The 16,194-nt window shown below is 39.7% G+C and overlaps 1 protein-coding gene across 2 annotated transcripts in view; it reads left to right on the top strand.

Annotated features, from left to right (window-relative positions):
- TPH2 (tryptophan hydroxylase 2) overlaps window positions 1–15,885 on the top strand; it is a 111,668-nt gene extending 95,783 nt beyond the window's left edge. For both annotated transcript variants that reach the window (XM_081248855.1, XM_081248854.1), the window contains 3 exons: window positions 2,569–2,664; window positions 11,426–11,559; window positions 11,689–15,885. In XM_081248855.1, the coding sequence (XP_081104981.1) occupies window positions 2,569–2,664; window positions 11,426–11,559; window positions 11,689–11,863 (405 nt within the window). In that variant the 3' untranslated portion in view covers window positions 11,864–15,885. The remainder of the gene's footprint in view (window positions 1–2,568; window positions 2,665–11,425; window positions 11,560–11,688) is intronic.
- Window positions 15,886–16,194: the final 309 nt, after the last annotated feature.

The raw sequence follows: 16,194 nt of genomic DNA, 5'->3' as shown, positions 1-16,194 counted from the left end.
AAGTTATTACAATATTATTGACTGTATTCCCTATGCTGTACATTTCATCCTCTGTATTTTAACTTTTCAACACATCTTCACATCTCTTATTTTGGTTCTTCTCATGAGGCCTCTGTGATACTGAGTTCTCCCAACCCCCTGCTACCCCTGGCCCAAGTCATCCTCTAAGTCGCTCATCACCCTTGTCTTGACTGCCACTGCCTTCCAACTGGTCTCTCTGCTTCCACTCTTGTCCCCTATAATCTATTCTTTACCGAGCACCAGCGTGATCTTTTGGAAATGAAATCAGAACGCATCTCTCTCCAGCCTAAAACCTTCCAATAGCTTCCCGACACCCTTGGAAATACACATCTATCCATGCCTCAGGGCCTTTGCATTTGCTATTTCCTTTGCTGGGAACACTCTTTCCCCTGGGTCTTTGTACAACTGGCTTGTTCATTTTCTTAAAGAAAGGGCCATTTTCAAGTAGGTTGCAGCTTAAAGATCACTCCTGCAGAGAGGCTTTCCCTGATCCCTCTATCTAAAACAGCCGTATCCTCTGCTTGCTCTCTGACAGTTACATGATATTATTATTTATATAGCAGATTTCGCCTGACATTCATCCTGTATGTTGATTTTTGTTGTTATTGTTGTTACTCATCTCATCCCAGGAGCATACCTGCTTCATGGGTTGGGGAACTTTGTTCCCTTGTTCTCTGCTAGAGCGGAGTCCGGCATATAATAGGTTTGTAAGAGTGTCTGTAGAATAAGTAGATGAATGAATAGACGTCATAGGCAGGAAAACTACAACCCAGAGAGGTTGTGGTCACAGAGCTAATTAGAAGCAGGGGTAAGACTAGGACTCAGGCCTCCTTGTGTGTGTCTTTCCTCCAGGTTCTGCTGTCACACAAAAAGCCTAATTTAGAAATACTTCATTCACTGTTTGTTCATTTATTCACCGGACACTTATTGAGCTCTTATTATGTTTCTGGCACTAGTCTGTGTCAGTTGTTCTCAGCCAGGAGTGATGTTGCCCCTCTGGGAACATTTTTCAATGTCTGGAGACATTATTGGTCGTTGCAAATGGGGTGGGGGTGCTACTGGCATCTAGGGGACAGAGCCAGGGATGCTGCTAAACATCCTCCAGTGTACAGGATAGCCCCCTGCAGCAAAGAGTTATCCAGCCCAATGTGTCAACACTGCTGAGATTGGGAAGCTCTGTTCTAGATGAACAGACAGTGATACTGCTGTCATGGAGGTGATGGTTTTGTGGGGGGAGACAGATGACAAACAGTATATTTCATACATAAAGACCCTGTCAAAAAAGGGATGTGACAGAAAAGAAAGACAAGTCAGAACAGAGTAAGAGGGGGTGCCGGTGGGTGCTGTGGGTGGTGACAGGGTAGGAAGGGCTGTAATTTTTGCCTCTTTGGGAGATGAATCAAGAAAGGAAATTTTGCCTCTAGAGGCTCAGCTCCATGACCTGGAATGACCAGGCCTTCGGGTCCAGCCCAGGGCTACAGAGCATTGACCACTCAACTTCAGAGATCGTCCACACATAATAAAAATATAAAACCCTCCAGAACCAAGGGACATCTTAACCTCTAGATAAAAATAGAGCAAATAGCCATGGGCTAGAAATAATTAGTATTTTCTGCTCCTTTTCAGGGATGTTTACATTCTCTTTCTCAACCCCTTCATTGCTCCATCATCACTAATGCAGGACAGTGTTAATTTGATGAAATTTTTTATTGCTCATTGTCAGCCTCTCACTTTCCTCTTGGAGCACAAATAGTGTAATTTCAGCTCCTCTCAGGAACATCGTGAGTTTTTTGGTTGTACGGAGATTTCTGTCTGTCTAGGTTGATTTCCTAGGAACTCAACAGAAGCAAGTGTAGATTTTAATATCTTGGGGAAGCTGTAGTAGTTGATGATGGTAAAACTCGGGCCAATTACTATATGTATTTAATGTATATGTATATAAGTATGTATACATGTAAGTGCATACATAGGTATCCATTTAAGATTTCGCTAAGAAAATGGTAATTTGGTAGGTATATACTTGTTTTCTTGCTCTTTCCTGGTTTCTTCACCACAATTCTTTACCAAGCATTGGCGCATAGTAGGTACTCAACAAATGTTTGTTGAATGAATAAACAAACTGCAAACATCAGTTTAGGATTACTGAATTCCAAGTTATTTTTCCACATTTACACGGTGCTACTGAACCACAACTTATTAAATATAGTAGCGTATTCTTCTGGCATTATCACTGTGACATATTCATTCTTTCTAAATCTGTGGTTTTTTTAAATTTTAGAGTCATTGCAAGGACTATGATTTGACTCATAGGGTTTCTGAATCTACGAAGCATAAGACTCTTAGTAGTTAATACTTTTTCCATTTACCTTTAAACTGGGGAGGGATTATTAGGCAATAAATGTCAAGAAATCTTCTTGACTTAAATGCGTTTTAATTGACAGTGCTGAAGAAATTATGCAGAGTGCACCATTTTATTTTGGGTGCCATTTTGTTTTACAGAAGAGCTTATTGCCCAGTTCACTGGCTGTGTGTCCACTTCTTTTTCAGTGCTATTTCTTCACTATTGAGTTTGGCCTTTGCAAGCAAGAAGGGCAGCTGCGGGCATATGGAGCTGGACTGCTTTCCTCCATTGGAGAATTAAAGGTATGAAGCTGTAAACGTAAATATCCTTCCTGAGCAAACTGGTTCAAGGTCATGGAAGATATTGATTTGTCTGAGTCTCTCTACTCGCAGATACCCCATAAATATTTAGTACAGGGGATTTGGTACCTCATATGTGGGTGCTGACCTAACTTTTTGCACTTCTGAAAATGGGTCATGCCTTTCTGGGTTTGTGGTGTGACTCAAATGGATGAGCAGCCATGTGCACGAATCAACAGGAATGACAAATGTGTGCTCAGATGTTGGGTAACAAATGACTGGCCTAAGTTTAGTGCTGAAAAGTGGGCACTGAGCTAGCAGTGATCCTACTGATTGAAATTCCCTTGTAAGGGTGGCTTGGCCTCTCTCATTTCTGTCATCCCCATGGCTCCCACGGATTCTCCAGCATCTGCTTCCCAAAGGGGAATTAGAGTTTATTTTAGCTTCTTCAGAATTAATGTAAATTAAAACATTTATGGGCATATACAATAAAAAAAAAACACCTAAATAAATATGTGGTCCAAGAGGTATCTAGTATGTGTAGTGATGCCTAAGGGATGCTATTTTTTTTTTTTTGCCTTAAAATACAGTTTAAAAATCATTTATTCAGAAATGTTGGAGTCTGGGGCATTCTGATCATTTAAATATTCTGGTTACTAAAGAATTGCTATCTGTATACCACGGGGGGATAGCAAGTTTTGATGAATTTAGAATGCATTGTGATATCTAATCTTTGATTATTCAGACTAAGGTCAGGATTATGGACAATCCTAGGATTTTTATTTTGAGTATTTATTATCCTTACGTAATGTAACTGGGATATATATGATTACTGGAACTTTTTAGATGTTTATACTATTGAAAGATGCAATTTAACTGTAGTTTCATTGAGTCCGTTCACTTTATGACTTCATTCATTCATTCCACAAATATTTGATTGAGCATCTACTATGCGCCATGTACTATGCCAGGCACTGAGGATACAAGGACAAATAATGATGATGAAGAATAAGAATATGAAGAAGATAACAACTGCCTCAAAAGACACTTAAATAGACTTTAGTATTTTAGGGGCTTTAAACATATTAACCCACTTAATTCTCATAACAACCCAGTGGGATAAGTAACACCATTATCACAGATGAGAAAACTGAGGTATAAAGACATTAAGGAGCTTGTTCAAGGTCACACAGCTAATAAGTGTTGGAGGTGGTCCCAAGTCCAGGCAGTCTAGGCTCCAGGATCCAAGCCCTTGACCATTAGGCCCTATTGTCTGGGATTCCTGTTATCAAGGAGGTTACATTCTAGTGCAGGAGATAAATGACCAAGATAATACAGACAGTGTGACAAATGTGCCTGGCACATTTTAGCCCATGCCTGGGAAGGCTTCCTGATGAGGGTCCTGCTGCCCACGCTGATTCTGGAGGAGTGGGAAGGAGGAATAAGGGACGGATGAGATGCTGGATCAATCAGCAGATAGCAGTGTGTGTGCTCTACTCAAAGCCTGGCCCACTAAGGGAGCTGCCTGAGGCCCTGCCTGGCTGGAAGAGATGATAATATTTAATGTAACAAAAGCCTGATGTAATGTGTTAAATTTTTCTTTTCTTTCTTTTTTTTTTTTTTTTTACTAAATTCTCAACAACAAAAAAATCCATTTGGGGTTAATCTCAAAGCCCACAGCAATAGCATGATGTCATATGTCTGTAAGACCCATGTCTTCTATAGATTGTTTCTTGATTTCCCTGAAAAAAGAATTAGTCAGAAAATTATATAGCTCTTGAGCTACATCTATTTACATTCTCTTCAGAGGGCTTATAAATGATACCAGAAACAAAAGAAACAAATCTCTCTTATTGCCCCAACTTTCAGCAGGGTCCTCTGGTCTGGTTAATGAGGCATGTGTAGGCAGCACTGGGGTGAATCTGTTGTTTTTGTTCCTATTGGTATGGACCGAATTGTCTGGAAATGGAAATCAGCCAGAAACATGTGAAGGGCATTGTCTGCCGTGAATCTTCTTGTTCTGGCCCATCACCTCTGGTCATTAGCATTCTTCCATTCCCAAATTTCAACACTCCCAACATCCCTATGATTGCTACTTTAGACCAGTTTTACAACTCAGAAATTCCTTCTATATGAAATGTCTTCTGACTGTTCACAGAGAATACGTAACATGAGACCTTTCCTTAGAGTCTTAGCTTTACCCTCACCCCATCCCTGCCCCGCTCGACACCGTCCAGAGCCTTCCCCCAGCGCTTGCGAATACATCTGTCCAACTTTTATTTGGAAGAACAAATGATAGTTCTGAGCCCAGGTGGGAATAACTTTATTAATAGCATTATAATAATTCCTGTGCAAACCCACTTACCGTTTTGAATGCAGTTGCCTTTTGTGGCAAAATGTGTTTTTGCTGTTCCACTTATAGCCCATATATAGGTCTCGGGTAAGTTGTTGGAGGTTTTGGTGTAGGCCTTCTAATTTTACATAACTATGCACAGTTCATCTTCTTTCCTTGAACTGAACACATTTTAAAATGTGTGCTTTAAGAGGCTAAGTTTTCAGAGTGTAAATGTTGCACGTTAGAGCTGGCCAAGCACTTCCAAGTAGTATATCTATAGTTTGAAGGATAGCTTTCATTTTTCCTTCTTATTTTTTGACAGTGCTTATTTTTTATCTTTGAAGAGAGAAAAAAATAAGTATGGAAATGCTTATAAAAACTAACATAAATCTGATAACTATAAAGACAATTTAAAAAAAATCTCAACAATGATTGCTCTCTCTCTTGTTCTAATTATTTTTTCTGTGATGTACTTTTATGAATTCCAAAAATGTATTTGGGAAGGGCCTTTCCATACCTTCATCACTGTGGGGGGCAGTTAATAATGAGCTAGATCATCTGGAAAACTGACTTTAAAAAAAGGTTGAGAATAGAATAATTGCTTACTGTTCACCCACAGTCTAGTATGTGTCTTTCCTTTAATGTTCATTTTCTCTCTGTCTCAGAGTTGACCTAACTATGTAAGTCTCTCATTAAAGATTTTTTATTCACTCATTCATTCATTAATTTTATTCAACAAACTCAAAATTGAAAGTTCAATTTCAAGAAACTTGGAGTCTCTAGACGGGAAGGTCTAAGAAAGTGATGAATATGGGTCTTTGCTGAATCCAGTTCCCTTGGAGAAGCAACAGCAGGGAGATCTTGTTCACAAGAGGTGGTAAGCAACTGATTATGAATCGGTGAGCTGGCTGAGTCTTATCTCAAAAAGTTAATCCATCTCAAAGCAAAAGGCAATCTCTCCTTCTTTTTCATGGGTAAGGGTAAAGTCTAGTTCTTTGTTTCCTTAAGGGCAGAGATTAGATTTTTTTTGGTAAATGGCCTTAGCACCCACCCCATAGGAGTTGCTGGAATATTACATACAGATACATCTGTTCTGCTTTTCAGGTTTTGACAAAGCTGATGGTTTTTAAAATTTTAATTATTATTATATTTTGGCTTTAGTTTTAGGATATCCTTGTATGGTGAATTTATTGTACTGCTTTTATAGAGCTATTCATCAGCCTTCACAGAACAGCCTTATATTTATTACAATCATTTGTATTTACGACCACTTGCAGCAACTCTGTGAGGTGGTCAGAATTACTGCCAGGCTGTAGAGAAGAGGCCCAAGGCTCCCGTGGGTTCCCTGAGGTCATCCAGTATGTCAGCGGGTGGCAGGAGTTGGGACTCTGAGAGTGTCTGAGCTCTCACACCTTTCCCGCATTCCGATGGCTCACAGCTCCCCTCCTCTTGCCTCTTCCTTTCCTGCAGTAGCACTGTTAGTAATAACAGAGCAAATGCCAGACACTGGGAGCCGGGGAAGTGTCTTTGGCTTTTACACAGGGATTTCTTGAAGAGGGAGTTTGTTCCCTCCCCCCTGCAGCTTATTCAAACTGCTGAAACTTTCAGCATCACTGATGAAAAGAAGTGTGATGCCATCATCACCCAGTTTGGCAATAGGGATGTTGCTACCGCACTGTGCTCGGTTAGCAGGAAGAACATTTGAGGAAGGTTCAAAAATTTAATAGACACACATACGTACATACATATACAAATGTATATATTTGTTGTTCTGACCTGGGAAAGGATGATTGTAATGTGAGTGTAGGGGTGTTTGCAAATTTTTATTCAGAATCTAGGGCCCAAACTATCTAGACTTCACACTTGAGTTTTTTCCTAACTTTAACCAGTCCTAATATAGAGGGTGAGGATCACAGGTTTACATCTAGAAGAGGTGAGATAATAACTCTGTGTCATTGCAAAGGCAGGTGGCTGGAAGGAAGGAAGATTTTTGAGGTGATGAACTCAGGACAGGCACTGTTGCAGTCTAGGACCTGGCAGCCTCATAGCTAGGGCCATGCTTCTTTTCTCCATGGGTTCCAGAGGAGCTGTACCAATGGTGGAAGGTGTGGCTGGTTGCATATGTACACCAAGCATCATCTGGAGACTGAAGGAGCAAGGATAACATAATTTACTGAACACTTGCCATGTGCCAGGCTCTTTGCATGTATTGCCTCCTTTAATTCTCACCATATTCCTGGATTATAGATAACTGTAAGTATTTCCATTTTCCAGATTAACACTGGAATAGGCTGACAGAGGTGAAATAATTTGCCCCAGATCATGTAGAAGCTAATTGGGTTCTGGGAAATTTTTGATGTTGAAAGAGATTTTTTATTTAAAAGACTGGAACTGGCAAATAAGTCTTAATTTGTGCACTAAAGCCAATTAATTGGTAATGGTCACCTCTGCTGGGAAGGGTGGGTAGGCCATGCCCAGGCCCAGTGGGAAAGGCTGCTATGGTGAATTTACACTGGTTGGGGTGGAGGGAGGGGATGGTGGTATGAGAGCTGTGTATTTGCAGGCCCTGTTAAAATCGTATTGCAAGAAGAGCTTTAGAATTCATATAGATATAACCTTTTCAGTTTATCAAAGAGGAAACTGCAGCTTAACCTGCGGAATTTTCACTCATTTGATAAACCTGTGGGACAGCTACGTTTAGAATCTAGGTCTCCTGGCTCCAAGTCTTGGGTTGTTGTCTTTGGCCCTATGGGTAAATACAAAACAGTCCTTTTAGAGAGCATGTAGACGAGAGGTGATTCTCAGGTATTCCTGCACTTTAAAAATGGCTTGAGAGTAAAAGACTGTCAGCCAGATTCTCTCAGCATTATAAAGCCTCTCTCTGCAGGAAGTTGGATTAATTCTGGCAGACTTCAGGATATCAGACTGTTAACACTTTGGAAAGGATTCACCATGGAGCTCTCTGGGGACATCAAGCAGTTTGGCTCTATGTTTACAGAGAAGCTACTCTGGACACAGAGGAGAGGGCATGATAGCTGCTCCCCAAAACCAAGGTCACTTAGAGAGAGACATGGATAGGAGCTGAGAAGCAAACTCAGTAGGACTTTGCTCCACTGGACAGTGGAATCAATAAAGACATGAATGCTATTTTATGGCCCTTGAGCTATGCTTCAGTGTTCAGAAACAGGGGCCCTCATGGGCTGCATGGATGTTGCTGGCAGTCATCACACAAGAGAGCTCCCCATCAGTAAATGAGACCACTTATAGGTGTGATCACCACCTCATTTGTTGGCCTCACTCCGTGGCTGCTCCCCCAACTCTGGGCTCTTTTCATTCTCCAGGCTAATCCTTGGGTGCCATTATCATTTCCATATTTGTAATAGCCAAGGGATAGAACTGGTCCCATACTCCATGGATGGAGAGGTCCCCAGCACGTAACCAGGTATTGGACGCAGCAGGATCTTGAGGATAGACTGCATTGTTGAGAGCTTAGAACAGTGAGCTTCCAGTTTTCCTTTTGATTAGTACATTAAGCAAGTGCGAGATATATTACCTGATGGTCTTTGCTTCAAATCATATGCTGTGAATCCACTGACTTTTCTTGAAGTCTGGCGCAGAGCACCCTGCCCTCTGGGCTTTTTCTTGATCCACTCTCATCCCATTTACCTGTTAAAAAAGACGAAATGAGCTCATTTGAGTATCCAGTAGAATCATGACATGATACGTTTTTCTAAAACTACACTGATTTCGGTCTCTGTTATTACATACACATCTTCTGGAGGCATCCTCTACACAGGGTGACTGCTGAGGGTGCTAATGTCCTATCACAGCATTCCAGACCTAAGCAGACAAGTTTCACCCTCTTCCTGTGCTTGTCCTTGGCCTAGTGAAAAGTCTGGCTCAGCAGGAAAGCCCTGAGGGAGCCATGGCTTAAACGTTCATATAGTCTATATTGCTACCACTCTGCCATGCCCCTGAATGCGGGGGTGAGAACGTGGAAACATCTAGGACACTGAGTCAGTCACTGTCCTCCTTTTCATACGTACTGATGGATAAATGGACAATTAGAGCAACATACTAACTAAAATGTACCCAGAGTGTATGGCTGCGAAGAAAGGAACTTCTAGTTCTGAAAACCCTGGTGAGCCAATAGGGGGCCTATTCTTTGCAGAGGAGCAACAGCTCTCATCAAAGCACATTTTGTTTCTTGAAACTGTGAAATTGTTTTAAAAATGTGGACAGAATTATTAGTCATGTGGAACCCCAAATCCCTTGATGTTCACTGCACTGCACTGAACCTAGCACAAATGCATTTGCTGGTGTAGTGACCTTCCGCTTACAGTGAAGTTGTTCTGTGGGCCAAGAAATATGAGTCCACTCCAAGAGGCCCTCTGCATTCCCTGATTCACATATGCATTGATCTGGACAACGGAACTTTGTGGGAAAGCAAATCAAACACAGGGCAGGACCATGTGCCCTTGCCTGTCAGTCCTTGGGTTCACAATTACATTTTCAAACTTAGGGAACGATATAGCCTTCTTCATGGAAGGCTGTAAATCATTCCATGCATTTTGAAATTGTTGGGGGAATGTACCAAGAATACTGAACAGGAAAGGTTTTTCAGCGTTTCTCTAGGAAATCTTAGCAGTTAGAGATTGAAAAGTGCTTTGGGTGGAATCCAGAGACTGGAATAGAGTGTCTTCAGAAATCACCCATCCCAAACCTCTCACTTACACTTGAGGAAACCGAGGCCTAGAGAGGTGAAATCATTTGCCAATGTTATCCAGTTAGTAGCAACGCCTGGACTAGAGCCCGAGTTTTCTAATTCTCAGTTCAAGGCTGTTTCTGCTACCCCTTTCTCTCTTTGCCTCTCTCTCCCAACTAATTTACCCTTTAAATTAAGAAAGAGAGAATCTAGAGGGGTATTTCTCAAAATATAGTTCACAACCATCTGTGTGTGAATCACTTTGGATGCCTTTAAAATGCAGACTTCTGGGATTTATCCAGACCTACCAAATAATATTGAGGCCTGGGTATCTGCATTTTCTTTCCTTTTTTTTTTTTTTTTTGGCTGCGTTGGGTCTTCGTTGCGCACAGGCTTTCTCTAGTTGTGGTGAACAGGGGCTACTCTTTGTTGTGATGCTTGGGCTTCTCGTTGCGGTGGCTTCTCTTGTTGTGGAGCACGGGCTCTAGGCGTGCAGGCTTCAGTAGTTGTGGCCTGCGGCTCTAGAGCACAGGCTCAGTAGTTCTGGCTCATGGGATTAGTTGCTCTATTTAAGACATTTAAATGTATTACAATCTTTCATACAATGAGTGGTTATCTGTCATCAGGTTCTTTATGGTGTTTCATACATTATCACAGTAAGTTGCAAGTAGGTAGAAATATACAGAATTGCATGCTTACTAGCCAAGCCATGACACAGAAAGCTGTTGGTGTTATATGACATTGACTGAATTGCTGCTAAGCCCCAAAAAGATCAGGCTGGCAATGACACAGGTCCCAGACATCAAATTCCCAGATATTGGATGTGAGATCTTCCCGGACCAGGGCTCGAACCCACGTCCCCTGCATTGGCAGGCAGATTCTTAACCACTGCACCACCAGGGAAGTCCCATATCTGCATTTTCTACAAGCTCCTCAGTGATTCTTAGGCATATTCTGTGTGAGAACCGTCAATCCAGGGGCTATAAATAGTCAGGTGGCACGTGGCAGGAAATGAGCGCTAACTTTTAGCATCTCTGAATACAATCATTCATTGTTCCTTGCTCTTAGTGCCAGTCATGTAGTGAGCTGTAGTAGAGAGTCATGTAGTAGCTCTTTTTTTTTTCCCACCTGGCAATATTAATTTGCTGTATATTTCTCTGCTGTGCTTGGGGGAAGGTAAACGAATGCTTCGCACGTATCCTTGAATATACAGGCCCACTCCAGCCTCTGTTGGTACACAGTACCTGGCCTCAAAATGTCTCACAATGAGTCCACAAATAGTTCAGTCAGAGTCCCCATCACCTCTCCATGCAGGTAATTATTACTTTTGCCATTTAAGGGAAATTTCAGTACATTGCTTATAGCAATAAATTTAGGACCATATTTGTGCTCTCCTGCTTCTATTAATAGCATAGACTTAAAATTCCATTTCTATGGGGTTACAGCTCTGAACTGTCCTTCAGTGTGAATTTTGTTGATAATAAATAAAATAATACCATGTCTCATTTTTTTCCCTCAGCAACTAACAGACTTAAACAAACAAACAAACAAAAAACCCCTTAACACTCAATTTCCCCTGCATATGGGAGAGTTCCATATGTCATGGTAGATGAGTAGCTGAATAGTTCTATAAAATGATTGAGCTGTGCTGTAGGAATGTGACATGGTGGCACTTTGGAAAGCCTCATTCTGGAGTTTAACGGGTTTTGCGGTATGTTTTGCAGCATGCTCTTTCTGACAAGGCATGTGTGAAAGCCTTTGACCCAAAGACAACTTGCTTACAGGAATGCCTTATCACCACCTTCCAGGAAGCCTACTTTGTTTCAGAAAGTTTTGAAGAAGCCAAAGAAAAGATGAGGTAAATTTATTTTTCTTCCATCTGGAGAAAATAACTTTTTATTTTTCTGGCTCTGTTCTTTCCTTCTATCTGTCTCTTGAACCAGTGAGGATTGATCCCATATCCTTCTCTTTGCTGTTTATCTTGCAGGGACTTTGCAAAGTCAATTACCCGTCCCTTCTCAGTCTACTTCAATCCCTACACACAGACTATTGAAATTCTGAAAGACACCAGGAGCATTGAAAACGTGGTGCAGGACCTCCGCAGCGATTTGAACACCGTGTGTGATGCCTTGAACAAAATGAACCAATATCTGGGAATTTGATGTCTGGGACCTGTGTCATTGCCAGCCTGATCTTTTTGGGGCTTAGCAGCAATTCAGTCAATGTCATATAACACCAACAGCTTTCTGTGTCATGGCTTGGCTAGTAAGCATGCAATTCTGTATATTTCTACCTACTTGCAACTTACTGTGATAATGTATGAAACACCATAAAGAACCTGATGACAGATAACCACTCATTGTATGAAAGATTGTAATACATTTAAATGTCTTAAATAGATTTGACATTCCAGCTTAGTGTCCTTAACCAAACTGCAGCTATTGAAAATTGGTAACAAATAGCCCTCTTATGATTGTAGCTCCTGACCTTTTCTTTATCAGACCTGAGCCTTTCCTCTGTGTTCATTAGGTAAAATGAAAATAGCAGTGAAACTGTTTCTATTTTCTTTAGTATCAGTGTTTTCACAGCACTATTTGAGATAAACCCAGAATTGTATGAAACTTCCCATCACATTAACAAAAGATTCAGTATTCTGTTTCAAAAATTGAAAGTAGTGAACACACTAGTTGGAATGGTTTTTAGGTTGATTATTTATACAATGTAAGAAAAGAGAAATTTCCACAAATAGAAAATATATGTTGCATTGACCTTGTAGAAACTGAGTTGTGACATGCTTCCCAAAGTATTTTGGAAGAAAATACTTCCAGAAAGGGCATTAGGAAAGACTAAACAATGGGGAAAAATTTTGGGACTATGAATTTTATGCTGGAATAAAGTGATTATTATTCTCAGCTAGTTAACCCATTTCTCTTGGAGAATAATTGTATCATAGAGCTTTGATTTCAATGACATAGAAATTGAGTCTCAGAGAGGTTAAGTGAATTGCTCAAAGTAGCACAGTTAGTGGTGCACCAACATTTACAGCCCATCACATCTCACTTTTGGATTGCTAAGACATTCAACTTGGTGTATGTATGTATTTATGATGTGTAGTCATAGCAGGGAAACTAATGCTTATCAAAACTAAAGTTTATTACTAAATAGGACTTGGTTTGTGATCAAGGGTTGACAGCAGTACAGAAATTTCCTCTCACACCCCCCAACCAAGCTAGGTCTCTGGGAGTCTGTCCACTTGCCTAAAGTTTGGGCAAATTTGGGTAAACAATAGTGATGTACCACAAATTTCAGTCATCTTTGCTATAAGAGGTATAATCAGGTGATTAAGTGAACAAATAAAAAATTGCTGAATGAGCGAATGAATTTTAGCTTCTGATTCCCTTAACACATGCAATCACTGTTCCTCTAATTCTGCTTTAGTAGCACAGAATACTGGGTGGAGGAAAGAGGGGACGAGAAAAAGTAGAGAAGAATAAGATGACGAAATGACTTTTAAGTTAGCAATTCTAAAATATTTACTTGAGCAATTTCTAAGGATGTTCTTTAAATAGGAAACTACATGTGATTTCAAACTAATTTATACAGTTGTATGGCCCGTTATGAGTCAGAAATTTTTGAATTAAATGTATTCAGGAAGAATATGAGAAAGAGTTAAAATATATATCAGAGAGAGGTGAAATTACAATGAAAAATCAGAGGCTTGACCATCGGTTATCTTAATGATTGAGGCTCTTTCATTTCTGAAAGATTCTCAGAACAAAGGACTTTTTGAGAAGGGATCTGGTGCGTAGAATGTGAGAGTCATGCAGTTTAAATGCTACGTTAGGTGAATGAGACAGTGCCTTGAAGAATTATCTGTGGTAGAGAAATGATGAGCAAGCTGAACCCAAATAAAAGGATCTAGAATGATCAAGTAGTTGTAAAATCCAATCATTTAATAAATCCATAAATACATAGTTTCTTACATCTTGCTTTGCTAGATCTAGATGACCCTGAGTAATTAGCTATTTATAAATATTAATCTAGAAAAATAACCCAGAAAAAATGAATCCAGAAATTTCCAATGAACAATAACAAGAGACTAAGAACAATAATTTAGAAATTTCCAGAACTAGTTGCTGAAGTTTCTCAAAGGAGAAAATGGGCTAAGAAACTCTTAATGTCTGCTTTCTCTGTTGTTCCCATAATTTGGTGTTGCTCTAGATAACATTTTGTCTTTTGTAACAACATGGATGGACTTGGAGGGCTTTATGCTAAGTGAAATAAGCCAGATAGAGAAAGACAAATACTATATGATATCACTTATATGTAGAATAAAAAAATACATCAGACTAGTAAATATAACAAAAAAGAAGCAGACTCACATAGAGGACAAACTAGTGATTACCAGTGGAGAGAGGGAAGAGGGGGACGGGCAAGATAGGGGTAGGGGATTAAAAAGTACAAACTATTAGGTATAAAATAAACTACAGGATACAGGGACAACATGGGGAATATAGCCAATATTTTATAATACCTATAAATGGAGTATAACCTTTAAAAATTATGAATATACTGTACACCTGTAACATATAATATTACAGCCACTATAATTCAATAAAAGAGGAAAAAAACCCATGTGTAGCCATCAAGCTTCCCCCTTCTAGCCCCAATGAAAGGGGAGCTTCTTAGTTAAATGTACTGAAGGAGAATTATATTTAATTGTAGACAAATTTTCTCAACAAAAAATGACATTTGAGCTATCTTCTGATTGACTATAGAGGCATCTTTAGTGTTCTTACATGTGCAAAATCTATGTTGTTTCAAAAATAGAAGCGCTGCAAAGTAAATAGGCTTTCCCACAGAGCTTATATAGGTGTCATACAAGGAGGAGGAATTATTTGATTCTTTTTAGATTTGTTCTCCATTTGGAATAGCATAGTTTTCGCCATATGAAACAATGGAATCATGGTTTTCATTTGTTGTGAGCATTTAACACGCAAATGCCATTACAACTAATAATAGTGGGAAAAGTCCTATAAAATTTAACAGCCATCATAGGAAAAGTGTTGGCAGAAAAAGTCCCCAAATGGAAGTAGTACAACAAAATAATCACAGCCAGCTTCTTGTCGTATCTGATACCTGCTCAGTGTAACCATTTGTCTCAGTTATGCCTCCTGACTTAGAGCTAAATTAAATAGATCCAAGGGCAATTATAAATTTAAAGACACTTGCTCACTGTCATCTCACTGTGAATTGCTACTTTATTTTGGCTTTGCTGCTGTCTTCTGTAATGAGCTAATCAGAAGTCAACCCAAGGTTCTTAGCAAGACCAAGTTTCTTATGTATCACACCTTGCAAAAAACAGCCGGAATCTGATTAGTCCAGTTTTTTCTTAAAGCATTCTTGTCTGTTATGAGTTGGGGTCAGGCAACCAGTATATTCTTGGATGATCGGTTTGTATGGCATAGCAGATTGTTCATAAATCGCATGTTTTAAGAGTAGGGAACTCTGACCCAGAGTGGTTAAAAAAAAATTTTTTTTTTTACATTAATGTTAAGGGTTGTGAAACTTGGGTGTCCGGCTTAGTCTCATTTATTTACTGTGTAATTTAGAAATGATGCTTTATGGGGAAATGATGCTTTATCTGTGCTTGTCTTGCTTGCATCGTAAATGGGCCTGGGCCTAATGAATGTAATGTATTGCAACATTTACCAACATGAAAAGTTCTCAAATGAAAAACAGTATGCTTTAACATGAAAGCAAATAGAAATACAAAGTTTCACTTTCAAATGGAGTCATGGCTCACATCATTTTCTTCATTTGAGGAGGAAAACATTAACACAGGATGTAGTTGTCCTCCTATTCATTTGATCTAATTTTCACCTTCTAAAGAATCAAGTGCTGATGCTTACTCTCATGAACCTTGTCTTACTTATAATGAAAAGGAAAGCAGCCCAGAGTTTTCCAGTATGTCTTGAGTTTTGTTTTGTTTTGTTTTTTTTCTTCTTCAATTTCCAAAGACATTCTCTTATTTGGGGAAATGATTGTTATGCAGATTGACTTTTTCTGGGAAGAGGCAAGGGAATTAATAGAGACATATTCCTTCTTATATTAGATTTGCATGTGTTCAAAATAAACCAGTTCTGAAACATTGAATGGTGAGTCTTTATAATGTGACTTGAGGTCTCAACACATTCATTCAATGGCTTAGACCATATCAGGGACTGTATCAGGCACTGTTCTAAAAACTGAGGCTATAGTGGTGAATAAGGCAGAGGAAGTTTATGCCCACTTTGAACTTACATTCTAGTAGACAGATACCAGCAAAAAAAAAAAAAAACCCAGATTATTTGAGATTGTGGCAATTTTATGAAGAAAATAGTTGGGGTGATGTGATAAAGAGCAGTGGAGAGGGGAGGGATTAAGGTGGCCAGGGAAAACCTTTCTGAGCAGATAGCCTTTGACTAAGAACCATGGGATGAGCAGAAGCCAG

Source organism: Mesoplodon bidens (genome assembly GCF_964165515.1).
Source record: "Mesoplodon bidens genome assembly, chromosome: 11".
In the NCBI taxonomy this organism is placed as follows: domain Eukaryota; kingdom Metazoa; phylum Chordata; class Mammalia; order Artiodactyla; family Ziphiidae; genus Mesoplodon; species Mesoplodon bidens.
This window is presented reverse-complemented; position numbering and strand designations above follow the sequence as displayed.